Source organism: Cydia splendana, chromosome 8 (genome assembly GCF_910591565.1).
Source record: "Cydia splendana chromosome 8, ilCydSple1.2, whole genome shotgun sequence".
NCBI lineage: Eukaryota > Metazoa > Arthropoda > Insecta > Lepidoptera > Tortricidae > Cydia > Cydia splendana.
In genome coordinates, this window is record NC_085967.1 from 10,186,865 (window position 1) to 10,214,443 (window position 27,579).

The 27,579-nt window shown below is 41.0% G+C and overlaps 3 protein-coding genes across 3 annotated transcripts in view; 2 read left to right on the top strand and 1 right to left on the bottom strand.

Annotated features, from left to right (window-relative positions):
• Window positions 1–1,936: 1,936 nt before the first annotated feature.
• LOC134792833 (small integral membrane protein 4) lies at window positions 1,937–2,461 on the top strand. Its single transcript, XM_063764233.1, has one exon. It carries the CDS (start codon window positions 2,012–2,014, stop codon window positions 2,228–2,230), a length of 219 nt encoding a protein of 72 aa, XP_063620303.1. The 5' UTR covers window positions 1,937–2,011; the 3' UTR covers window positions 2,231–2,461.
• Window positions 2,232–2,504, top strand: LOC134792834 (ubiquinol-cytochrome-c reductase complex assembly factor 6). The gene has a single exon (XM_063764234.1). It carries the CDS (start codon window positions 2,232–2,234, stop codon window positions 2,436–2,438), a length of 207 nt encoding a protein of 68 aa, XP_063620304.1. The 3' UTR covers window positions 2,439–2,504.
• Window positions 2,505–2,936: 432 nt separating this feature from the next.
• LOC134792824 (atrial natriuretic peptide-converting enzyme) overlaps window positions 2,937–27,579 on the bottom strand; it is a 59,484-nt gene continuing 34,841 nt past the window's right edge. The window contains exons 4-13 of the mRNA XM_063764215.1: window positions 11,798–11,954; window positions 9,274–9,534; window positions 8,469–8,652; window positions 8,106–8,321; window positions 6,581–6,776; window positions 5,999–6,174; window positions 5,553–5,731; window positions 4,878–5,094; window positions 4,365–4,513; window positions 2,937–3,900 (exon numbers count right to left, since the gene is read on the bottom strand). Of these exons, the coding sequence (XP_063620285.1) occupies window positions 3,715–3,900; window positions 4,365–4,513; window positions 4,878–5,094; window positions 5,553–5,731; window positions 5,999–6,174; window positions 6,581–6,776; window positions 8,106–8,321; window positions 8,469–8,652; window positions 9,274–9,534; window positions 11,798–11,954 (1,921 nt within the window). The 3' untranslated portion in view covers window positions 2,937–3,714. The remainder of the gene's footprint in view (window positions 3,901–4,364; window positions 4,514–4,877; window positions 5,095–5,552; window positions 5,732–5,998; window positions 6,175–6,580; window positions 6,777–8,105; window positions 8,322–8,468; window positions 8,653–9,273; window positions 9,535–11,797; window positions 11,955–27,579) is intronic.

The following is a 27,579-nucleotide window of genomic DNA, read 5'->3' on the forward strand; positions in this document are numbered from 1 at the left end:
ACGAAAAAAAAACATAGCATTTAAAAATTAAGAACAAACAAAAAAAGAAAAAACCTTTAATGAAAATTAAAGATTTACTTAAGGACTAAAATGTCTCATAAATGTTTAATTAGGTATTTATATCACAGTTGGTTTGCAGGTAATCAATATAATAACTTAATTCATCATGTTTGCACTTCCTGAGCTCATTGATTTGAAGCAGAGCATCACTCTTATCCTTATTTCTTGTATTGACGCATCTTGTAAAAAATGCCAGTAAAACTTCAGATGTTTGGTTCGTCAGGCAAAAATTGTAAAACAGTTTCTGCTCACAGCTGAAATTGCCATGCAACCCTGCCTTAAAATATCTGTAGAATAACTGTTGTTCATTTTCCACCATGCCTTCAATATCCAGCCATTCTTGAGTAGTAAGACCAAATAACATGCCAACAACAGGCCCTCTCAAGACACATACTGTTTGACCGGCTCTGTCTCCTATTTTTATAGTAGCAGCCGAATAAACTTGGCCCCTGTAACAATTTATTTTAACAGATTCCAAGTAGAAGTCCGTCAACAATCCCCAGCTTTCACTGTGCAATTTCAGCCGTTTGGCTTCTGACAATTTGATGGGTGGTACAGTTGCAATATAATTCCGGTCATATTTTGACTTTTTTGCATTTACTTGGTTGGACATTCATTCCACATTCGTTTTACTAAAATGTCTCTAGTTTACTCTGAAATAATTCAATATTTGTTTTTTAGTTGACAAGAACACTAACATCCGAAAGAGCTGAAAGAAAATTTTAAGTTACATGGATTTGATAAAGAAAAAGGTAATGGAATTTGATTTATGACAGAATGGAAAAAATATCAGTGTACCAAAGTTTAATGACTAATTATCAACTAATTATAGTAACATTTAATTATCTATGCATGGACACATAATTGGATGCACACAATATTGATATCACAAGGAAGATTAAAAACTAGGTGCAGATATTTCAATGTTAGTTTGTGCTTGACAGATAGCTTAATAACTTATATTTTCTACTTTAAGAGCAAAATAAAGTCAAAAATTTAATACACGCCGTCATGCTTGTAACTTTGACTTTATGATTAAAATGTGAGAAAATCAATGTGAAACAAACTAATGATAAAAGCATTGCTATTCTTATCATTATGTATTGATATTTTAATAAACAACTAGCACACAAATCTCACTTGTAAGGATATACAAATAGAAGAGTTAGGTATTTACGGAAACATAATCTGACGAAATCCTAGGAAATTGGTAAGAAGTAGGTAAATTAATGTCATATAACTCACATGGCATAAATTTGATGATGAGAAATTAACCCAATCAGTTCTTATTCACGTTCTACAATGGTTCTACATCAAATCAAAGCATTTTAATAACACAAACAAACATCGGCTTTTCAAAATTCAAATAAACCAAAGAGTAGTCTATTAACCTAAAATTTGAAATGTCAATTATAGTAACGGTGCGTTCCATATACATTACGACATAACGGTCTTATTTCAAGCTAATTTCAAGACTTTATGAGCCTCTCAGTGATATTGTATTGTAGAAATGTTTGATATTGTGATTAGTTGTGTAAATTAATATTTAATCGATTTTTAAGTAGCTACTGACCAAATTGAAATATTTATTACTATTATGAATGCATTTTTAATTTGACAAGATTGGGGAACGATCAAATATTGCAAGATGTTACTCCTAGGAAAACAATTTTCACACAAAAGCGCTTTACAAGGTGATATTCAGTTTATGTTAAAGACGTCATTTATATAAACTTATTAAACAGGTCCATGATAACATAATATGTACTGTAAGTTCGTGATTTACTGTTGATATCAGTTGATATCTAACAGCAATAACTGTTCGTTAAATAGTATCTAAACGTCCATACTGTGTTGTGACTTTGACATTGACGTAAACATTTATAGGTTAGATTCAGATGGAATGTTATGCAAGAAATTATTTTTTACTTTTATTACTCATATTTGAAATATGAGAATAGGGTGGCTACATAAACTAGTGAACAAATGGCCTGGGAAAAAGACATTTGGCATGTATAGGTTCTTACCTATATTCTTTGTTCTTGGAGCATCTTTGGAGTTTTCAATGATTAACTGGAGAGTGGGTGAAGTGAACTTTTACAATACTTTTAAAAAGAGGCAAGCACACGACATTGTTGAAGACAAAATCAAGAAGTATTCGTCACTTTGAAATGCCTGTGGGAGTGACTTGGGGGCAGTACATGGCGTTCACGGCCGCGGCTGCGTTCTCCATGCTCGCTGGCTCGCAGATAGTTCACCAGTACTACAAGCCCTTGAAAGATCTAAATGAATACATAAATAAGGAGCTGAATAACTTGCCTCCCAATGTACAGGAAAAGATCAGGCAGGAATTGCAAGATGAAGGTGTTCTTAAATAATTTCCTGCGAGTAGGACCATTGAGTGAGCATTTAATTTGTATAATATATTCATAGTTACAAATCAACACTTGTTTAATTATACTCTTTATAAAATAGTCTTCTGAAAAGATCAAATTTATTTATAATTTATTTCATAGACTGTTACCTTTATAAAAATTGCAAACACCAAATTTTTTATTTGGAAAATTATATGTACCTATAATCAACATCATGAGGTTTTTCGTTCCTAACAAGGGAAGATATGTGATACATTTTTCATAAACTTGTAGAAAAATGTATGGAAATGTTTTTCTTTTTGTAACCAATCTGAAGAGCTTGCAGTGAAGGAATAACATACAACTTTCTAAATGAGTCAAAAATGGTTGGTGCACTTTTTGATAAAATGGCTCATCTACTCACATATCCTACATCCCAAAGAATATTATACCCAACCACTATTTAAAGGGAAGCGGTCTGTCAACATACATTGATTTGATTGTTAAATTAAAACAAACCAATTCATTACAAAAGTTTTATTTCAAATTTGGTCTTTTCTTATATAAAAAAAGTATTTACAGTCAAATTATACTTACTTATAAATTGTACATATTTCATATATAATAAATTAATTATCTTATAATTACTAGGTTTCGAAATACATCTAAGTGACTTCCAATTTGAAGTCATTTTGTACCTTAAATAACAGTTAAAATAAAATTTTAAACAGTATAACAGAAATGTTTAGGTACTCATTAGAATCGTTTCATATACAAGTCAATGATCACAACTAGAAACATTTGTTTAGAGACTTTTTACTCTTCCTAACTTGAATATCTTTCTAGTTTCAGCTTTAAAATTACACCAATGACTACTATATTTGTCTGCAATTCAATCTTCAAACTTAACAATACATACAAATGACACAATTCATATCAGGACTATACATACCTACAGCCAAGTAAACTTAGGTTCACAAGGTTGTAAGCACACATTTAGAAAAAAAAGGCCTATCACATTTTTGTTTTATTATACATAGTGCATAACAGAGACCTATTCTAAAAGTGTGCTTAACACCTGATGTCAACAGTCTTGAGCTAGAAACAAATTATCGGACATGTCCTTCAGTCACGACTACCTAAGGCTTGCATGAGGATGAAAGAAGTTTGTAAACTGACAATTTGCTATGTTCTGTCTGTTTCAAATTTCACATAATACATTTTTAAGTCTTTAATAATTTGCGGCTGATGAACACATTTGGTAATTTTATTCTGGCTTGATCACACAGTTGTGGTCAGGTCACCTCGCGGCGTTGGCGATGGTGCGTCGGATCCAGTCGATATGCGACGTTACGGAGTCGTAAATCCGTGGACGGCCGAGCCCAATCTTTGAGCAGGCGATGCGCCACCCGCTCACACCTAGCAACGACCAGTGTTTGCTCTGCTTGTCGAAGCACATCATGGAGCTCCCTGCGTATTCTTCCTCCTGTAAACAGGTAAAATCAGTTATATACTTTATCAATAGACCAAATAATTCAAAGACGTGTAAAGTAGTGCAACTAATGTATAATACTTAACGCAGCCGCAAGCACAGCTGAATATCTTTCTTATAAGGCTTTCTACAACAACATTCGTTTTCACGTACGGTATGGAGCGTTACAGCGCTATTTACTTCAGTTGTCAAATTTACGGTTACAAATTATCGCATTCTTTTAAAGGTATGAAAGTACTATCAGGCTCTGTGTTAAACAACTCTGATAGGCGTAGGCAATAGTTAGAAAATCATCCATAATTCTATAATGTTAGCGTAAAAATTTCGAGATTGGCCGACATTGGGAAGTGATACAGAATTATCAGAATACACCTTAGGCATCCTTAGGTCACAATCTCTCATGGAAAACCTGCCTGTTGCAGCCAATCTGTTTAGAATAATATAAAGCTAGTACTTACGTCACAGTCGTCCTGATTGTACAGCGGCTCGGCACAGATGCCGTTGACGGTGGCGATGCTGGCGTTCTCGCAGTTGTGCATGGGGCTCGGGAGCACCTGGATGCGCTGCACCTGGTCCCTGTTGCGCGTCCAGCCCAGTGTGTTGCATACTACAACATACAACAAAACATTTAATCACAAGGAATCTGTCTTCAGAATCTGAGAAAGCTGTCTCTCTGTCGAATAAGTCACACTTTTCACGCAGGTGCTAATGTGCGAATTATAGTTCGGAATTGTCCAAGGTAAACAAAGAGTGGAGCGAATTCTAAATACGAAAGTTGACAAATATGGCAAACAAACCACAAGTCGAATTTATCGGAAGATATGTAACAGGGGACGACAATTGAATGCCTTCTAAAGCCTCTTTTGATACCTATGGTTTTCAAAAATCTGGCTGGCACCTATTATAAAACAAATGGGAGGTCTCATCGTCGAAGTTTTGTCACACGGGAAACTTTCGTTGAAATGTCTAACCTTCATATTCCTCTGAATTGAGTCCATCCACCGGCAAACACGCTGGCCGCACGAAGTCCGTCATTTCCACGGGCTCTTCCAGTCTCACCAGCGCCAACATGCTTCCTTCCACCGGGGAGCGAACCATGCCTACCACTCGTCGCTCTTGCTGCCAGGGCGTCGTGCTCTGTATCCGGACTGTGCCTAGTCTAGCCGTCCACTCTGCTTTTGGTTGACCCTGTTGATAACGTTTTGTTAATTCGAGGCTCTACGTAAAAGAGCTTAGGTACTGATTTAATAAGATAGCGAAATAAAACTGGTATAGAGTCCATCTGAGCTAAACGATATTGCAATGAAAATGTGTAACAATGATACAATAAACGTCACAGGCACTTTCATAGGAATTCGAAATTTATGGTGACATTTCCTCACTTTTTGTCACTGCAAAATCTGTGCAGAGATCTTGGTCTGGCTATAAGTAGGTATTTGGGTCACGACTCACGAGAACATGCCATGCAGGTACTGGAGGCCTCTTAATTGTACTACGGGAATGAACCTGAGTAGCTTACTGCACATCGTCTAAGTACGTCCTGTGCTCAACTACTTAAGCTGCCGATCTTCGCTCGTTGGTTTCAACAACTAGCTATATATTATGAAGGTCATAAATGGTATGGAGTCGTTTTTGCGTTTTCTTACTTGGAAGCAAGAAGCCGTAGTGATGAGCCAGGCGGGGTGCACCAGCGCCGCGTCGCAGGCGTGCACGTGGGAGCGCAGTAGGGCCGCGTGCCACGGCCAGTCGCCGGGCTGCGCGGACTTCAGGAGGCCGTCCACGCCGGCAGTCGCCTGCGCAACTCGGGCCGATGGTAGGCCGCACTCTGGGAGATAAGAGTGACATTAAGTTTACAACTACAACACCTAATGCAACGAAAACGAAAATCACATTCCTGTATGATACTATTAGCTTCGGCCTGATTGATAAAAACTAATATCCTATGTCCTTCCTCGGCTGTCAGAATTATCTCCATGATAAATTACATCTAAATCTCCGGTTTAAGCGTGAAGAGGTAACAGACAGATAGAGTTACTTTCGCATTTACAATATTAAATAAGATATCCGGTTCCAAGGACCAAAAATAACTTACCCAATTGATCACATATAACCCTTATTACTTTCCTCTCTGGGCATTCGCTTTTCAAAAATGAGATCTCAGCCGCAAATGGATCTACTATTTCAACGTATTCGGGTTCAGTCTTCTCGTTATCTAAATCTTCGGCTTCTGCTTCGATATCGGGAACTGCTTCAGCGCTGACTACACCCCTGAAACATAAACATGGCAATCATAAGTCAAGGCAGTAAACAGTTATTTGTCAACTGCTCATATCAAGATATATACCTAGTATTGACTATTGAATCATTATGTTGCGACCTTACGTTGATAAAAACCTTTTTTAAATAATAAGATTTCCTAGTGGTCAGCTACAAGGTTAAAATAGGCACGATTACGTGTCTCTACAATCGACACGGCATATAATTCCAACTAAACGTTATATTATTATAGAGCAGCAATAAGGTAAAGAACTGATACCGGCTTAGCAGATTTTCATTTGCTTTGCTATTGAAATACGCGTTTTGCCGACCTGCGATTTTGCCGTTTCCATACCGAGCACAAAACTTGCTGGTAGTTGTATTTTGTTCTGATGTGAGTAATCTATAGCACTCTTACTTGAAAGTGAGCGCCTTGCAGAGCGACGCTCCGACGCTGTTTAGCGCACGTTTGTCGTTTTCGTAGGGCGCGGCGCAAACCTTGCCGGCGCGGCCGCGCTCCGCCCACACCGCGTACCCGCCTCGGCTACGCACTGCTCCGAGAGTCGTCTCTCTGGTCTCCCGCCGCCATCCCGCAAGGGAACGAGACACCCACACTAGAAGATAAGTTAAAGAATATTATAATAAATAAAATATTATTTATTCAGTAACATAGAGCAACATTTCAATTATGTGCCTTCAGAATGGAAAATTGATAAAAACAAGTGCGAGTCGGACTCGTCCACCGAGGGTTCCGTACTTTTTAGTATTTGTTATTATAGCGGCAACAGAAATACATCATCTGTGAAAATTTCAACTGTCTAGCTATCACGGTTCGTGAGATACAGCCTGGTGACAGACGGACGGACGGACGGATAGCGGAGTCTTAGTAATAGGGTCCCGTTTTACCCTTTGGGTACGGACGGAACCCTAAAAACTTGGGTCTTTGAAGATGGTAAATATAAAAGCTGTTCCCATAGAATGTACCTACCTAATTACCTATACAGGATGATTCAGGAGACGTGAGCAGGACTTACACTGCGCATTTCGTAAATTATAAGCAATTGTTTCGTATCAGTATTAGTGAGCTTAACGTTAATTTTCTAGTCGTGTTGAAAATAAAAGTTTTTAATTTATTTACTACATGCATGGTCACCCTACAATTAGAATACTAAACTATCGATATCCTGTGTCAAATTAAATGTCATCACTGTCATCACGGTCTGGTTACTTTTGAAAACTCGTATCTCCCTCAAGTTTGGCAGTTTATTTTCTTCGTAATCAAAATGCTGTCATTACGGTTAAAGAGGTTTTATGTTTATTAATTAGGTCTTGTAGTGACCATGATTGTAGAGAAATAAATTTGCCCTCACCAAAAAGTAAAAAAATAGGAAAAAGTGTGGTTGTTTCACCTAAATACGACGGTGATCGATCAATTATCAGTTACTGAGTGTGCAGGATTAGTCCTGCTCACGTCTCATGAATCACCCTGTATAGGTATTGGTAAATGGAAAATGGCTACAATTTTAGTACATTCCAAAAATATGTCGGAACTGTTTGTGCTACGTTGCCTGAATAAGTAGAAACAAAGGCACACACAAATTATCCATCAGAATCAGCAAGCAATGGAGGAGGCGCCAGAATGGTTTTTTTTTAAATAATGCTCCATAGCGTTCAGCCTCGACGAAGGCCTTCAGCTTCATCACTATCGGAGCAGTCGGTTATGCTATCGCAGCAGAGGCTGTGTGGCTGCTTGCTGCAGTTATGCGTACGAGAATTACTTATACTAACAGCATCTAGCCTCGTCGCTGTTACTCGTATCAGGGCAGCCGGGCGTGCCGTCGCAGCGCAGATATCTTGGCAAACACCGCGGGTGCAGCGCGCTGCCGCCCGCCGACGCGTAGATGCATACGAGAGCTTAATGATAGAAGTAATTGTATACTAACAGCATCCAGCCTCATCACTGTTATCAGGACAGTCGGGCGTGCCATCGCAACGCAGATGTCTTGGCAAACACCGCGGGTGCAGCGCGCAGCGCAGCGCGCCGCCGCCAGCGGACGCGCAGTGCGCGCAGCCACGCTCGTCAACCGCGTCCGCGCAGTCGGGCACGCCGTCGCACGAACGACGGGACAGCGCTAGCCGTTGAAGACCGCCCCAGCAATCTGACAGGAAAATTTACTCAGTTAAAATAAAAATAAATCAGTAAGTAACAAGTTTTACAATAACTTTATATGGCACAATAAGGCACAAAGCCAGCTGCAATGTATAAGAGGGGTTTGAATGGTTTGATCCTTAACCCAAGGTCATACCAGGTTCAGGCGCACACGATCCGGGTCCGTAATAGTCCGGGAAGCGCGAGCAGTCGAAGTGCGGGCGCAGCCGATCCGGCAGCCGCGCGCCGCAGCCGGCATGGAAGGCGCGGCAGTACGCGCGGCACGGCGGCACCAACCGCGAGTCGGCGCAGCGGGGCTGCAGCATTTGGCAGACGAAGTCCTGAAATCAGTTTTAACAAAAAATTTAGTTTCGGTCAGCGAATGCGTGATCTAAATGGGAGCGAGCGTAGGTGCAGTCAGCAAAACGATTAGGTAGTTTTGAACCCTCCCGCATACAATGTTTGTATGCAGGGGTGCTACGCTAATAATTTTGCTGACTGTACAAAGATTTTACCCGCAGACTTTCACAATGTTATTTAGAAACAATACTAGCTCTCCGTACCGCACTATTACGCCACTCTGTATCTCTTAGAAATTCAGAAAAAAAAGAAATATTTCACACTTCCGATTGAATTATCGCTAGGGTTCAACGCAATTCGGGCGTGACGGAAACATGGTTACGTGACTGGCGTCTAGAAATAAGTCCACAGGGTGAACACATTAAATTTCAACTCAAGACATTAAAATTAGGTATTAACTGAAATTGTGTGTCAATGGCCGCAATCTAGGCCACTTGTTATGCTGTGTCGGTATCTTGCCCAATCATATTCTCTTAGGACACCTAACTTATTGTTTCAGTCAGAATTACAGTTTACAGTTGGTTCACTATGTGTTATAATCTTATAATATACCTTACAAATGCAACTTGCTTTATTAAGTAGTCACTAATGAAACTTTTTACCTGAGCTAGACGAGAGCATTCGGCGTCCAAGAGTTCTCTAAAAGCGACTAGATCTCTCAGCAAGGCGTCCTTATTCTGATGGCCGACGAGGTTCGGATACGTGGTCGCGTTGTACGGCAGGGAGGCGCACAGCGAGAGTGTGACGGGGGCGCATTCCCGCGGCTCCTCGACCGTCTCCGCCGTTACTGCTTCCGTGGTCGGCGTGTCTGCCGGCGTTGCGTCTGTTTCTTGCAACGCTTGCGATGATATCACAGTGCTTTCCTGGAATATTTAGAACATTTTAAGTACTAAATAAACTTGCCAAAGGAAAGGAATTAGTTGTTATCCTAGGAAAGTGTACGACTGCGAGCGAGGGCATGAGCGACCGCTTTTCTATACAAACGTATAGTCTCCGTTTTCACTCAGCATACATAAACTTTATACTTATATATTATTTTTACACAATTTAATATGTATTAACCACAGTTATACCCCTTTGTTATTTATTTATTTTCAAAAGTTGTATAGAATTAGTGTTTTGCTCTGTGCTCTTAACTCTTATAATAATCACAACATTTTATAAAAGTCACAACCCCTTCGTGTCATGTCGTGTTCTATGGTCAATACATACATCATCAATTCATCAGTACATCAGTAAATCGTGTTAAATATTTTCCATACTGTCAATATAATATCCATCAGAGATGAAAATGGGGACTACTTTTTGCAGATGCGGTCATCTTTAGTAGTAATTGCATCTACTTAGTACTTACATACGTAGTACATAAACACCCATGTAACTTTATATAAACTCTTATAATTTTATTGTATGAATAGTACTTAGTATGAAGTTATGAACTATAATTAATAAGGTAAAGGTATGTAGGTAGATATGTGACTTGAACTAAGCTAGTTAGTTCTAATAAAACGTGTAATCTATTTTAAGTATATTTTTACGTAATGTGAATGTACGAAGGTACTTACCTAATAATAAAAGCCAGTCACGAAAAGCTTGCTAATGCAATTATTTGGTCACGCGCGACCAGACACCCTTTTCTCTTACTAGGAACTTTTATTGTGGTGGTGAGGTTGTAAACTGGCTGGTACTAACATTATTACTTACTTATAAATTCATGTTGTACATATTTTAAATACATCTCCATATTTCGTAGGTAATTCTCATCGTTATGCGAAGTCCAATTTCGCAATGGAACACAGGTAAATAAATATGTAAATAAGCTTTATTTGGAACTACTTCGTAAGTGCACAATTTCTGGTTCAATTGAATGGGCATTCTTGATACCTATCATTATTAATTAATTACCGTCATAAATTAATATTTTCGCATAGAATCAATTATCATTTTATAGAATTTCGGGTTTCTCACTTTTTGATGAATTTAATAAGTGCGGCAAGGAAAAGCATTAGAAACGTATAAAGTATGAGCCTAATTTAGCCAATATAAGGATCTGAATAACCGTATCAATACCAATTTGCTTGTTGGTGTTGCTTGAGTTTATTTCCTTTTATGAAAATATTTTGCCTTAGGATTGATACATTATTCGCGCCTGAACGAAGACATTCCAGTTGATCTTGGTCCGTAGTTGGACGGTAAGTTACTTCAACATTACGACATATATATATGCAGTGGCAGCACACGGTGGCATTGTAAACAGTGGGCGCGTTCAATTGGCGCGACTCAACACCTCACGTTAAACCTCAATTTGCAGTATGCACGGTCACGTTTAAAAGTAACCGGTAGACATTCAGCCCGAGCGCCAGCACCGCGGCTACCCTACAGTAGGTACAACCAGCTACGTTACCTAAATGTACAGTGTCCGGCAGCACGGTGACATTGTGGTAGCCAGTGGGGGTACTCAGCATGCGCGCCAGCGCCGCGACCACCTCATGCTCTCAAAAGAATCGACTTGAAACGTCACACTGTATATACGCCCAGCTACCTAGCATTGTAAACTGTAGGCGCGTTCACCTAAACGTCACGGTCACATTTAAAAGTAACCACACTCTATATACGACCTGGGGCACAGAATAAATAATAGTACTACCGTACAGAAAGGAAACTTCCTACAAAACCGAAGTTTGACAGCGGTTCAGGGTCGAATCATGCTATCCCTTTCTAATATATGGCACTATCCCTTTCGGCAATTTAGGGTTGTCAAAAATCAAGTGATTATCTTATCTGTGGTCGTGAACGCAAAAGGAAGTCAAGTGGTGCCAACCCTAATAATTGCTCGGAGCAATGCTGAGCCGAGCGGAGCCGAGTTTGGCCGAAGTCAGGAGTTTCGCACCCCTGCCTGGGGGGCGATTTTTGAATTTCGATCGCTCGATTTCGTCACTCGAATATTGGTGGAAAACAGCGAAATGCTAATTTTTTTAAATAGATAGAAATTTGGAATCGAGTGGTATTAACCACTGGTTTTCAATTCTATTAGTAGAATTTAAATGCATAGTAGTGGAGATATTATTTAACGAAATACACGAAATCGAGCGGTCGAATTTCCAAAATCGGCCCCAGCTACATTACCTCAATGTGCAGCGTGTCCGGCAGCACGGTCACGTTGAAGTAGCCAGTGGGCGCATTAAGCTCCCGCGCCAGCACCGCGACCACCTCGCCCGTGCTCACTGCTGTGAAGATCGGCTCAAACGACACCTCGAAGTGCACGCGCGTACCTTCCTCCACACTGAAAAACAACTGTCGTTTTATCTTGTGCTGCGGGCTTCACGCGTCACGCTTTTCGCGTAACGACAAGCATGTGTCACTTTCTGACATTATTTGGCAGAGCAAGACAAATGTTGCGTCTACCGTTAATCGCGTGATAAACGCGATCACAGATTCACAGCGCCGTAACACAATAAATTTAGTAAATATCGGGATAACTTATTGATACATAAATTCAAAACAATCTCAAACGCAACATTATTCTTAATTAGCTTAATCACCATCGAAATGTAAAATATCGCATAAATAGTTGAGAAATATTAATACATAAATTCTTGTTCAACTATTAGGTACTAAAACCTATTTTTTAGTTAAACCTACTTAACCTACTGTTACGAGTGTATTTTAAAAACCACTCTTTCAAGAACGCTTGGGCTTGGGTCGCTTAACTTCAAATTCGGGTAAATCCATTCGACCCTCAGCAAATATCTAGGTACCCTATTACCTTTTCTTAATAGTTACCAAAATCTGATAGATTATGCGCATAATCTGACAGATGGATTTACCCGAGTTTGAAGTTAAGCGACTCGCTTGTTAAACGTTTTCAACTTTTCAGCCATAAGTACGTAGGTAATATGTCTTAAGTATAGGTAAAGGGGTTATGGTGATGTTTATCATATTTTGATTCCTGAATCGTAAATAGGACTTACCTATTTTCATATAGTTATTTACGATACAAGTGCGGAAAAGAGTAAATTCTATTCGCACGTGTATCGTACAACGTTTTACAGTGCATATGGCCCTTTAAGGCCTGTGCACACCGGCTGCGTGTGCGTGACGTGCACGTGCGCGTGCGGCGTTGTAGTATACAGATCCTTATGAGAGACGGCACACCGCTTGCGTGACGTGTGCGTGTGCGGCTCCAACATTTTAGCGCACGCACACGTGCACGTCACGCACACGCAAGCCGGTGTGCACAGACCCTAAAACTTTTGACATACGCACGAAAAGTGCTATTTTAAGCACTAGTGCGGGAAAATAGGACCATATGTAGGTATATAGTTATGTACTGTAAAAGATCTTTTCATCTTTCTGAGTGGCTTTAGTAGAGTATATACGAGATTTAACGAAATAATACGGGAAACGGTATTTAGTTGATGATCTAAGTCCCGCGGCACTCCCGCAAAACCTGTTAGGTTAGAAGCTCGTTGATGTCTTTTGTTCTAGATATACATACAATGAGTACCTAATTTGGTCTAGTAGAGGTATAGGTAACTGAGAAGTTTAAAGGTCAATGCGTGTAAGGTACCGTTTATACTCTACATAAATTAAATAATAAATAATAAATATTGGGGACATCTTACACAGATCAACCTAGCCCCAAACTAAGCAAAGCTTGTACTATGGGTGCTAGGCGACGATATACATACTTATATAGATAAATACATACTTATATACATAGAAAACACCCATGACTCAGGAACAAATATTAGTGTTCATCACACAAATAAATGCCCTTACTGGGATTCGAACCCAGGACCATCGGCTTCGCAGGCAGGGTCACTACCCACTAGGCCAGACCGGTCGTCAACCACAAAATTACCTATTTACATAGTACGATAAAATGGGGTGAGTAGGGTCAAAACTGAAATTCAAACCTCGATAAGGACTGTATCGTTTATTTTGAATACAACTTTACTTAGTTGTTTTTTCTGGTATTATATTTTTATTAAAAAATTACACATATAGTTTAATTAGTGCTTTAATAATAAGTAACATTTCGTCCTGGGAGATCACGTAACGCATATGGTTTGGACAATATTTACCCAATCCTCCCGAGTAACTACAACGATTTTGGATAAATACTACAAGAAAATTTACGGTTTGCGAACAAGACGAGATATTACACAAAAAAAATCGTACTATGTAAACAGCAATTACATATGATTCGTAAAGCGAAACATCTGGGCATAGTCTAATCATTTCTTTTAGTTGGAAAAAAGTTTTGGATCTGTGCTTGGTGGCCTTTTAGAGCATGTTACTTACGACAACCCCGACTTTGGTATACAATATATCCATCATGGAGCGTTTCTATCGACCTGTTCTAGCCATGGTTCAACGCCATGAATGTCCGTTAGGCTTTGGATTTCGGTAGATTCTTTTAGCTGTTTCCCTCATTTCGCTCGCGTCAGAAATTGACGGGAATCCAAAATGTTGCATAAAAAGTCGTTTTCATGTAAAGATAAAAATTCACCACATTTATTCTGTGGATGTTCAATTGAGCAATCATGAAAAGGACACTTAGATGGCATATTTTGGCAGCATATTAACCTTTTGTTTCTGTAAATCGTACCAAGGAATAGGTGAAATAGTCTCAAATTAAGCTCGATAGGCTTGTCCAAATTACATTTGCTAGACGGTATTCAAATCATCATAAAGTCCCTAAAATAAAATAAATGTAAAACCTTAATATATCAGATATGGCTTAAAAATACCCCCTGATTACACCTTAAGAACTTAGTAATACAAAATAATACACACGTCAACAGTTAGACCAGGTTTTATCTGTATTTATAATAAACGATACAGTCCTTAACATTTTATTTTTACATATGAAAACTGAATGGTGTATACTGTATATACATAATAAGTGTTCCGGACGTTTATATTTTAGTTTTTATTTTATTTTGGGTAGTTCCATTTCATAACTTTGACGATAAAGAGGAAAACCCACCTCACCCCGTAGTGCCTCATATTTGGGGTGAGAGGGGTTTTCATACAAAGGTGATTTTGTAAGATTGTTGGATCGATTTTTTTTTATTATGCGTATTACTATAGCTCCATTTTAAATTGGAATACATTATTTTTGTAGCAGTAGCCTTAAAATCCCTTCTCACCCCCCTCTCAAACCTTCTCTCCCCATTCATAACCCACCTCTCCCCGCGAAACCTACTCACCCCGTTTTACGGTACAAAATTTTCATAGCTATAATGTGAAATTATAATCGAAAAAAAAAATAAAAGCTAAAGCTAGGTATATTATTCATGTTACTCGTACGATTTGTTGAAAATTATTCAAAAAGCTAATTAACACTGATACCTACTTATTGAAAGCTGTCTGCTAATTTTATGCCAGTGTGTAATCTTGTTTATTTCTGACCTCCTTTCTAGTAAGAACGGAACAACGTTTGATGCGCGGTATTTTACATTTCGATGTACCTATAGCAAATGTATGCTATACATATGCAATATTTAATTATACATAAGTCAATCCAAGCTAACTCTTTACGGACTTTACAAAGACAAAGTTTGGGACTGTAATCATAACGTCTTTCTATTAGAATATGACCTTTATAATGGCACTTCCACAATGTGTTCTGTTAAAGTTGGTGCAGAGTTTGCTTAGGCGGACTTTAAATGCTATGCTTTAACTTTAAAGGCTAAATAGTTAATAACGAGTAGGCCATGAGTATTAGGCACTCTTGCTAAGCTTCCTGTAGTACAGGAAAACATACCTGCTTGGGCGATAGTAGACGTCCGGGTGATTAATATGAACATGTATGTCGTAAATAGCTATTAGGGTTCATGTATGTGTTTAATTAGTCTCTACGTTTAGGTTACTATTTTTACTTTTGTATATCATGTTTTACTTTGTGCTCGTATATTATGTCAAATGAATTGCGTGGAATGTTTTATATCTAGTTATAAGTCTAGGATTCATGCTCCTTTCATACGTGCTTAATATTGTACCTATTTATAAGTCTAGGATTCGTGCTCCTTTCATACGTGCTTATAATTAACGAGATTGGCAAAAATATACATTACTGACTCTGCATGATACACCCACTAGTTGAAGAAGGTACCAAGCGGCCTTGTGTTTTGCTATATAAGGCAGAGCCGTTTCGTGGCTTATTCAGAGATATCAGAGACATCAAGAGAGCTTCACTCATACCAGCCTGAACACTCTCCAAGTGAATAAATCAAATATATGTGTTTTCATTTCACACAACACATATACCGGTAAATGGAGGTATAGCGGACTTCGAGACAGCACAGCGGCCAGCGCGCTCCAGCGGCGGATTTCTACGCTTCTCCCAACGAACCCCCACATCACGAAAAAGCTACAGTCTACACTCCACAGTTTGGTCCTTTTGAAGCCGGATGAAGATAGAAAAACGTACGCGCTGAGTTTCAAGCGACATAGCTTAACTCAGACATCAAGATAGAAAAACGTACGCGCTGAGTTTCAAGCGACATTGCTTAACTCAGACAGCAAGAAAGAAACAAGTACGCGCTGAGTTTTAAGCGAACGTTGCTTGACTCAGACGGCAAGAAAGAATAAAGGACGCGCTGAGCCTAGAAGTTCGCTTCGGTTTAGACCCAAACCCTATACCTTTCCGTAACCCATTTACCGGCTTGCCGGACGGACCGTGCAGCGTCGTAGGACCACCTCCGCTCACGTGTCCTGGCAACTTTCGTTGCAAGTGTCACATGGTTGATACCCACACACTGCTATCGAACGTTCTAGGCATAGCACTTTGCCATTGCGGGAGATTCAGTGCCACGAGGGATCCACGCTTAGGGCACTGACGTTGCGCACGGCAACGGTCAGTCATAGGCATAGGCAGGTCAAGTTAGGGACCCCCCGCGTGTGTTAAGTGAAGTAGTTCCAGCCAGAAAGATGTCCGAAAAGGAAGCAAGGAGCCTTCGCCCACGCACCAAGGGCCCACCTGCGCCCGCACCGAACATGGATACCCCTACCCCCTCGTCTGGTAAGACTACGTCCAACGAGACTAATACGTGGAGCAAGGGCACCAGTGGCAACCCGAATGCTACCGGTGGAACCGAGTCGGTACACTCGGAGACGTTAGATGCCACCGTAGTAATTCGTAGTAGGTCGAATACGCTAGTGAATAAAGACACCGATGCGCCGCCGCCGCCGTCGCGGGCGCCGTCTAATCGCAAATCGGTTAGGGAACGCGACAATAAATTGTCCGTGCTAATGGCCGAGCTCGAGGTTCATAAAGCCCGTCTAGCCGTTGCTAAGACCGAGTCCGACACTGCCAATTTACGGCTGCAGGTTGCGCAATTGAAGGCGCAGTCTCGCGGCGGCAGTGACGCGACCGTCGAAGCTTCTAAGACAGGGTCCGACACTGCAAATTTACGGCCGCAGGTTGCGCAACTGAAGGCGCAGTCTGTCGGCAGCAGTGACGCGACCGTCGAAGAACGTACTAGAAGTTGGGTAGAACGACAAGCTAGGTTACAGCACGAGGTCGCGAAAGAAAACGTTAAATTCCCGCCGCCGAAAAAGACCGCGCAGCCGCCGCCGCGTGCAGCCGCCGACCGGGCTAGCAGACCGCCCCCGCGCGTTTTAGAGGTACCGCACGGTACCTACGCGCCAATGTACCATAAACCGCCGGAATTACCTGCATTCGGCGGAGATATCACCGAGTGGATATCATTTAGGGCAGAGTTCGAAGATACGTCGCCCATGTTTAGTGCCGTCAATAACGTCAGTCGGATTAGGCGCGCACTTAAGGGCGAAGCTCGGACGGCCGTAAAATCAATAATGTACACAGTTCAGGATCCGTACGAGATAATGGAAGCGCTGGAACGGCAGTTCGGCGACCCTGAGGAGATTGTTCTTACGGAAATTCATAATGTTAAACGCATGCCGCGTTTATCCGAAGACAATTCGAATATAGCCTCATTCGCCGCGCATGTAGCGAATGCCGTCGCCACCATTAGATCCTTGCGTCAAGAAAAATACTTGCACGCGCCTGAGCTCGTGAATAAAATCGTGGATAAATTAAATCTGATAGTGCGCTATGATTGGGCCAAATACAGGCAGTCTAACGTAGAATCACCCGGGTTAGTAGCAATTTCCGAGTTTCTTAACGAAATTAGTACTGCGGCCAAGCGCGTAAACCGACATAAGCCGTCTAACCGATCACGGAATGCAGTGAATGCGGTTTCCTTTGTGCACGAACCGAGAAGATCGAACCAAGCTCTCTCTGGGTCTCGTCCCCCCGCGTTCTACCGTGATACGTCTAATAGATCGCGAAACGCGGTAAACGCTGTGCGCGAACCCAGTCGATTGAGCAACGCTCTCACTAGGTCCGGCGCCCCCGCGTACTCTCGCGACGTTAGTTCGGATTCGGAGTCAGATTACCACGAAACGTACACGCGTGATACGTCTAATAGATCGCGAAACGCGGTAAACGCTGTGCGCGAACCCAGTCGATTGAGCAACGCTCTCGCTAGGTCCGGCGCCCCCGCGTACTCTCGCGACGTTAGTTCTGATTCGGAGTCAGATTGCCACGAAACGTACACGCGTGATACGTCTAACGGATCACGGAATGCAGTGAGCGCGGTTTCCTCTGCGCGCGAACCCAGAAGATCGAGCCAAGCTCTCTCTAGGTCTCGCGACCCCGCGTTCTACCGTGATACGTATGATAGATCGCGAAATGAACAAAACGCGGTTTCCTCTGTGCGCGAGCCCAGTCGATCGAGCCACGCTCTCGCTAGGTCCCGCGCCCCCGCGTCCCTTCGCGACTATAGTTCGGATTCGGAGTCAGATTCCCGCGAATCATACACACGTGATACGGGAAATAGATCGCGTACTAGTAAATCAACTATAGCTCAAGTAAAGCGCCGCGATGGTAATTTAAAAAAGCCAGCGTCAACCGGAGCTAAGCCCCAGCGGGAGATATTGTCTGTCTCTGTCTCGCGCGATGCGTGCGCCATATGTAAGAACGGCAAAGAACACAAAGTTAGCGAGTGTTCGAAATTTCTAGCCGCGACTATATCTGAGCGATGGGACTTAGTGAAGGGTACTAGATTGTGCTATAGATGTTTAGGCGCGAGTCACCGTGCGCGTTTTAAATGTAAATATGTCGCGTGTGGCATGAGTCAGTGCGAAGCCGGACATAATAAACTATTACACGGATTAAGCGCGGCCGCATCCGCGAACGGTAATAGTGTCCCGGCGGCACCTGCAGTACTCAATGTTAGGCTGCCGCAGACGTGTCTCAAAGTCATTCCTGAAGAGGTGTCGGAACCGTTAGGTACCGTCCAAACCCTCGCGCTATTTGACGAAGGCGCGGCAATGGCTTTGACGATACACGAAACTGCGGACAGCATCGCACCTGCGGTACAATTTGTTGGGCACGCAAAGCCTAATACCGCGGAAGACGAGGCCTTACAACTTGCGAAACGACATTCTGAGACAGAATCATTAGGCGTTTCGCAGAAGGTACCTCGGGCCGACCCCGGCCAACGTGCGCTAGATTTGTTAGAGGCCACCTGCGAGAAGATACCGGGGGAGCAAAGGTATCGCTCGGGCTTACTTTGGCGGTCAGATGACGAGAAACTCCCCGATAACCGAGCGCAAGCATTAAAACGGCTGTACAGTCTAGAACGAAAGCTAGACCGCGATGCGAAACTTAAAGCCGAATATGCAAAGCATATGAACAACTTGCTCGACAAAGGTTACGCGGAGAAAATGGACTCGCCGCCGCCCCCCGAGGCACCCCGGACGTGGCCTCTGGCGCACTTCCCAACTTTTCAGCCGCAAAGCGGGAAAACGCGATTAGTTTGGGACACGGCAGCCACAGCTTACAGACGTTCGTTTAACAGCGCGCTGTTGGCTGGCCCCGACCTGTTAGAGTCTTTACAGATCGAAATAATTGAGCAAGATCGCGATACGTTACGTTTCGTTTGGTGGACAGGGATCGATTGGGACTCGCCTATACCCGTCTCACTCGCACCCGCGTGGCGATCGTTCATTATTAATAACGTACGATTAGTTCGCGCCACCGCTAGTATTCTGGTTGCCGCCGAGGTTTTCAAAGCCGCATTGTTCGCTAAGAAAACAGACATAGAAATAAATAAGGGGCATTTAGATTTAGCAGAGATATTACTAATCCGACGGAGTCAACATGCTGCATTTCCGGAGGAAATCAAGCTTCTGGAAACTGGGCGGCCACTCCTGAAGAAATCTCCGCTATACAAAATCGCTGTACAACTTGACAAAAACGGAATCATCGTACTAAATGCTAGAATCGATAAAAACACGCACATGCCTGTTTTACATGCAAAAGAAGATTTCGTCAAGTTATTAGTACATTTTCATGCACTCTACAGTCACGGCAACCACGCGATCGTCATCAACGAGTTGAAAGAAAGAGCACCCCACGAAGAAGTTCTACATACTTTACTGCTAGAATCAGAGCACATAGTCAATTCCAGACCGCTGACACCAGTGAATCCAGATTTAGACATCGAAGCCCTGACGCCGAATCACTTTCTAATCGGTCGATCAAGTGCCATGTCGCCACTGGGTGTCTTCACAGACGCAATTATGTCGCTCTCTTCGTGGAAAACAGCGCAAACGCTAGCCGACCAATTTTGGAGGCGCTGGCAGCGGGAATACCGACCCAGCCTCCTCCCCAGGCCCGGTGCTCACCAAAACGTGAGAAAACTGCATGAAGGTGACGTAGTCATCATTGCGGATAGCTCCATGCCACGAGGAACGTGGCCCAGAGGCGTAATCGCCCAGCTATTTCCTGGCCCAGATGGTCATGTGAGAGTGGCCATTGTTCGCACACGCGCAGGTGACGTCCGCCGCCCAGTTTCTAGACTTATCCCCATTTACTCCGCGCATGAAGACGGTGTTGACACACGTGGGGGAGACTGTCGTAAATAGCTATTAGGGTTCATGTATGTGTTTAATTAGTCTCTACGTTTAGGTTACTATTTTTACTTTTGTATATTATGTTTTACTTTGTGCTCGTATATTATGTCAAATGAATTGCGTGGAATGTTTTATATCTAGTTATAAGTCTAGGATTCATGCTCCTTTCATACGTGCTTAATATTGTACCTATTTATAAGTCTAGGATTCGTGCTCCTTTCATACGTGCTTATAATTAACGAGATTGGCAAAAATATACATTACTGACTCTGCATGATACACCCACTAGTTGAAGAAGGTACCAAGCGGCCTTGTGTTTTGCTATATAAGGCAGAGCCGTTTCGTGGCTTATTCAGAGATATCAGAGACATCAAGAGAGCTTCACTCATACCAGCCTGAACACTCTCCAAGTGAATAAATCAAATATATGTGTTTTCATTTCACACAACACATATACCGGTAAATGGAGGTATAGCGGACTTCGAGACAGCACAGCGGCCAGCGCGCTCCAGCGGCGGATTTCTACGCTTCTCCCAACGAACCCCCACATCACGAAAAAGCTACAGTCTACACTCCACAATGTATATAGTTTGTTTTTGAGCGGTCCATTCACGTACTTAGTCGACGTAGTTATTTTTGAAATATTTTTTTCTTTAATATTTTAATAGTTGAAAGTCGTCTTAAGGCATTTCTGTTGATTGTACGGTTATCAAGTGGTTAGTAGCCGTAACAAAATTGACTTGACGAATAGATTGAAGTCAAATGACATTTTGTTTCGTAACAAAATGATAGAGCTATTAACATTGATTTAAATTTAGTTAAATCGAGCAAGTTTTGAATTTATAAAACGATCAGAAAACGAAACTATTTAGGCTTCTTCATATTCTTTATTTACCTAGTCTTTTTTTGTCTAGCCAGTTTGCTGCTAGGTGTAGCCGGTGTAGGTAGGTACAATATTTATCTATTCGTACATAACCTATTAAGCCTTAACCTATCGATTTTGTTTTTACTTAAGGGATCTTTATATGTATTTCCTATGTCCCTAATTTGTTTTCTTTTTGTATTTATTCCCAGAAGTAATCGTCCAAAGGCTCGGAAGCCACAATTGGATAAGTGCTTGTTAAGGAGAATGTAGGCAGCTACCGGCATGCATATATGTAAGTATGTACATAAGTATACCGGAAAGTCAGTATAGGAACCGCCGTACGTAACATGCTGTTGTTAATTTCGTTTATGAACCATAAAGAGTCTACTTAGAGCACATTAAGTACTTACCTAATTGTTGCAATGTTTATTATAATATAATAATTATAACATAATAATGCATAAGTACCTATAATAATGAACTTTTTAGCAACATATGATGTTAGGTATGTAGCTTTCTCTCGGTAAAGTTAAATAATAATGTAACCTAAGTATTAAAAAAATATTTTACATAGCTATTTTTATCTCCCCATTGTTTATTTAGCACCGTTTACTCTCATTTTACCCAAGGTATCTCGTAACAAACCGCGACACGGATAAGCAATTTCTCATTTTCCGTGTGGTTTCATTTACTCTAGAATTCGAGCCACGTAAAGAAAGGTCTGCGTGAGACCCGCGCGAACGTTTGTATTTAGATCGACCTTCACTGTATTTCAACGACGTGCCATACATAGAAAGCACAAAGCTTTGAACATATCACGTATAAACTTTCTCATGTCAATATAACAATACATATGTCGGGGTGATTACGCAGCCTACATACTCGTAATGCCCATAATCGTAGTGAACCGCATTACCGCTAATGAAACCTAGCCCTCACACACGCGATCACAGATCTTTTGTAGTTTTGTATCTCTGGTGAATTAGGTACCTACATATGTAGGGTCATTCTCGCATTTCGTGCAAATCGGTATTATTTGCAATTTACCAAAAATGTGTTGGTGTTTTCGAATACCTGTCAATGCAAGGTTGTAACATAGGACCTAAAGTATATGGGCCCGCCATGAACAATTCTAAAAAGGTGGTTATTTTCTTTATATTTACAATTAACCCCCACTATTTTCATTCCTCTCTGCACGTATCGCGTGAAGCTATACTTTGACCTCCATTTGAACCTTAAGATACTAAAAATAGAAAACTTCTTTTTGGTTCAGTAAACAAGTAATTTAGTTATGTTTTATATCGTATAATATTATACTCTAAGAAATTAACAATAAAACTATACAGCCTTATAAGTGTATGGTCCAAGCATTTTCTTCATTACCGACGCGAGAAATGGATTAGCTATATTTTGCTATATAGCAAGGGTATATAGCACTTCCCGCGGATACAACACATTGTTCGTCAGTCAGACCAGTCAGTTGTAGAGATGGGCGAAATGTGTCAGTAGAGGGAAAAGATTGATATATATCTTTTTACCACTGGGATATGTATCACTCTTTTATATCTTTATATCCGTGTGTATCAGTTGTCCCGCTCGTAACTGTATCGACACTTACTGACTTTGCGTCATCTTATGAATGAGAGAGAGACAGAATTGTTATTATAACGTGGCGACATTTTCATTTTCATTTTGTATCATAATGGATATAGATTAGTACATTCACAAGGAAGCTTGATTTGGTTCGTATTGTCATGCGCAAGAATATATGCTTTTTGTTTACATTTTATCAAATGCAATGCAATTTAACTCATTAACCGAATTAATAACTCATCATTGCAATTTGCATTGCATCCTGCGCGAGCGAGAAATACTATACTATCTACTTCTCGTTCCCGCGGAATAGCGAATGACGCGTCCGAATCCGCCTGAACGACCGCTGTCGCTCGTTCGTGTTAATTCGGTCGACGCGCGACCGAATCATCGCTTTCGCTTTAGTAAATCGTTACCGAGGGAGTGAGCGGTACGGATATACTGATACATTCGGATTCGTAAAGACAAGAAGAGTGATTCATGAAACGAGAAAGATATATATCTTTTTTATCTATCACTCCTGAGTTACCCATCTCTAGTCAGTTGGCCGCGTGCTACCACAGCGGTCGTCCGTATGTTACTTTTGACGAAAATACCTACGTTCTCTCGTGTCGGGAAGGAGTGTGGTTCAGATAAATCTTCATCGCCATCTAGTGATTTATTATACAGTAAGTACCAATTGTACATTATTAACATTATACCTAATTGATGTGTTTTAGGGTTGCCTTTCGGGTGGCTTATTCTGCGAAATCAAGGTCTGATATCAACCGACCTAGGCGACGAAAACTTCCAAAATTTCATTCATATCTGTTTCATTCATTTCTTTTCCTTCCAATTTTGCCAGGGAAGGTAATGAACGAATTTAGAAGGTAATGATAATGTATTAGAGGCAGTGCATTTAATGGAAAGAGGGTTGAGTTATTATAAATAGTATGTTGGTATAAGCATTTAAAACTGTATGTAATAATATATAGGGGAGCCCAACTGGTGATTTATGGATCTAACTAGAGCGCAGTAGATTAACATAACCTGCCGCTCTACATATAATACCAGACCGCACTCAAGGACTGTGCTGAGAAATTTGACACGTTACTAAGAGACTAAGTGAGTTGGAATTGGAATCATCAGGTACCTGTCGACGATAAGGTAGAGAACGGGGCAAATGTTTGGAATAAAAGGCAGAAACTACATGAACATAAACACAGGCCGATAAGTAATAATAGTGCCTCCGCTGTCAAAAGCGACAATTCCCAACCCGTGCGTGATAAATCTCAGAAAACTGATACCAGCAGTAAAAAACGGTGTAAACCTCTCAGGGCGATGGAGCATCGCAAGTTCATCCATCTGTGGAATATAGCTTGACAATCGGAGGACATACGGGCATATCTGCTGTTATTCATGGTGCACTGTCGACGAACTTAAGCTCAAAGGAGACTCCAAGACTTTCAAAATAGGAGTACCCTCGACAATGTATGAATCCTGTTTATTTCCAACTATGTAGCCCGATAATCGTGGTCATTTCGTAAATCCAACGTCAATGGGAGTCAGACAAAAACCAACCAGTAATACTTAGTTCGGAATCCTGATTCGAAACCTTCACTGGATCTAATTCACCAAAATGTAAGGGGTCTTAACACCAAAGTAAGTTTTTCGGGCTTCTATGCTGTTGGTCCAGACTACTTAGGTACCTGCATAAGGGGTCTTAACGCAAAAGTAAGTTTTTCGGGCTTCTATGCTGTTGGTCCAGACTACGTAGGTACCTGCATATATCTTAAAGGGGTGTTTAGAGCATTAGAATGGTCCAATACACTTCATGCTTAATCTGGTACATACTCTCCACAAGTACATATCCTCACCATTGGAAGATTTCACGGGTAAGACCGATCCCAAAGTCAAGGTATTCTTTTCGTTCAGCTTTAGCAAAGCTGTTTGAGTCCATACTCCATGGCACGTTGTCGAAACAAGTGAAACCATTATTCCTGTGCAACACTCCGCATGGTTTCAGAGCGAAACGGTCTGTGGAAACTAACCTGACCTTGGTTTACACCATCTCAGAGCATCTGGATTTGGGTATCCTGGTAGACGTCCTGTATTATGATTTCCGAAAAGCCTTCAATCGTATGGATAACTATGTATTCCTACACAAACTAGACGCTATTGGGTTCAATCCACATTTGCTTAACATTTTTGCCAGTTATCTGCGTGATCAACCGCAGTACGCAACGACCAGCATGGCCACTTCGTACCAGATCCGTACCATACTCGTTCTGGTGACAGCCAAGATTCAATCTTGGGGCCTTTCCTATTTGGAATAATGGTCAATGACCTGCTCTCGGTTATCCATAACGCTCGTTGTCTACTCTACGCCGACGATCTTAAATTGGTATATTGAGTTAAGAAGGAGGAGGATTGTAAGTTGCTGCAGGAGGATGTTTCATCTCTGTTCCAATGGAGTCGGGATAACAAACTGACTTTCAATGCGGCTAAGTGTCAAGTGTGTAGTTTTAATCGAGCCCTATTTCCTACACATGCTCAATATTTTCTTGGACCTGAGCCAATAGACTCTTGGGTCAATAGACTCTTGTAATAACAAGAGTCGTCTCAGTAAAGGATCTTGCAGTCATATTCGATACGCGGCTAACATTTCACGACCACATCAAAGCACTTGCCACTGTAGATTCAGTAGATAAGGCTTTGTCACTCGCAACGTCAGAGAATTCCATTTCCCTTGCCCCATAAAAGTTTTTTACAATGTTCTGGTCAGAAGCAAGTTGGAGGCGTCCTGGATAGCCTGGATCCCTTACGAGTCAACGTACATTCTACTATTGGAAAAGGTCCAAAAGAATTTCCTTAGGATGTATTACCAAAAAATATTTCTTTTAGGAACCCTGGGCTTCATGTTTTTGGAGGTGAGGCACAACTTAAGCCTACTACTTTTAGCTTGTTGGGCTTTTCGTGGAGACTCTGACTGCCTTGAACTAGTAGAGAGGCTTGTAAGACTTTTTGTACCGGACATTAGAAATATAACCCTTGCTTGAGATTTTGCGAGTTTATGGAGCTGCGGTGGATGGATTGGCAGTCGAGTGTATTTGGATGTTAATTTTAAATTAAAGTATGTAGTTTCTCAGTGTGTTGGTGATAAGACTGATGTAGTGCTGTGTAAACATTAAATAAATAAACAATACGAAATACGTCTTCAATTACGTAAATTGTGCTTGACAATCGCTACAAGCTAGGTGGTAAATCATAAGTCGCGAATGTCAAGCCGGAATATTTGTTAAGTCGGCTTGATCGTCTGCACAGCGCTTGAGACACGTGATTTTAATGTTGTTAATTATATTAATGGTGTTAATTTTCGTTAAATAAAGTTTTTTTATTGCGATTTCATAAGTTTGTTTCATTACCGTCCACTGATAAAATTACCATCCATGCCCATTTCATTACCAGCGCGTAGTTCATTACCACCAGTCTTATTAAATGAAAAGTAATAAGGTTACGAAGGTGCCTTTAGCATAAAAGTGTCAATAAATGAATCCACAATGCATGAAAACCCAAAAATTTACCATTTAAAAGAAAATTTACAAATCGAGAGAACATCACCGATTTGCACGAAATGAGAGAACGACCCGTTAATAGGGGACGGTGCCTACCACGTCTCTACTACCTAACTTTTTATTGACATGAGTGTAATGTACTTAATACTTACCAATCCATTACTATTGATTGCCTATTGATTACGTAGACAGGTCTACACATTAATCTTTTACAACGCGGTAATCTCATAATTCATAACAATTATGTATGTACACGCCCGCTAACATGACACAATATGCAAATAGAAAGCTCTACTAATAAAATTCTGCTTAGGTACATGACATACATAGGTACCACGTACCACTATAGCTACATTACATAGGTACCACTATAGGTACCTACTATTACATAGGTATCCTGACGAAGTGATAGCATTTTATGTATATTTTGGTTGAGGTTGAGGTCGTTGGTTAAATTGGTTTTATTTTTAATTAAACTTTTGAATATGCAATTATACACAAATTAATGATTGCGTGAAAAAACATGACATGACTAACTTATCACGTTGGCGCCGCAGGTCGATTAATTGAGAGAAATCAGGTTTAAACCGTCTATTAACATTGTCTAATAAACGCAGCAATATTAAATAATCATAGTAATAACGTTTCTTTAGAAAACTTCGCGGTTATTAAGCACAGTTTCAAGTTAATACGTCCTTTTGCTTGTTTACAATTTACAACAGTGTAGCACGCTCCGACCTAGCCGAGATCACAAGAAAGTGAACTTTCTCTATAAGCTACCATATCGATGTTGGTGCATTCGAAACGATCGAGTGCCGATACCGGCGCTAAACACCTTATGTAACGCCTTATTTCAATAATGACAAACAAAAAGTTTTTCCGTTCCGTTCACCGGAAAATTAATCAGTGACTATTAGCTCATGCCATTTATCGTAGCTGTG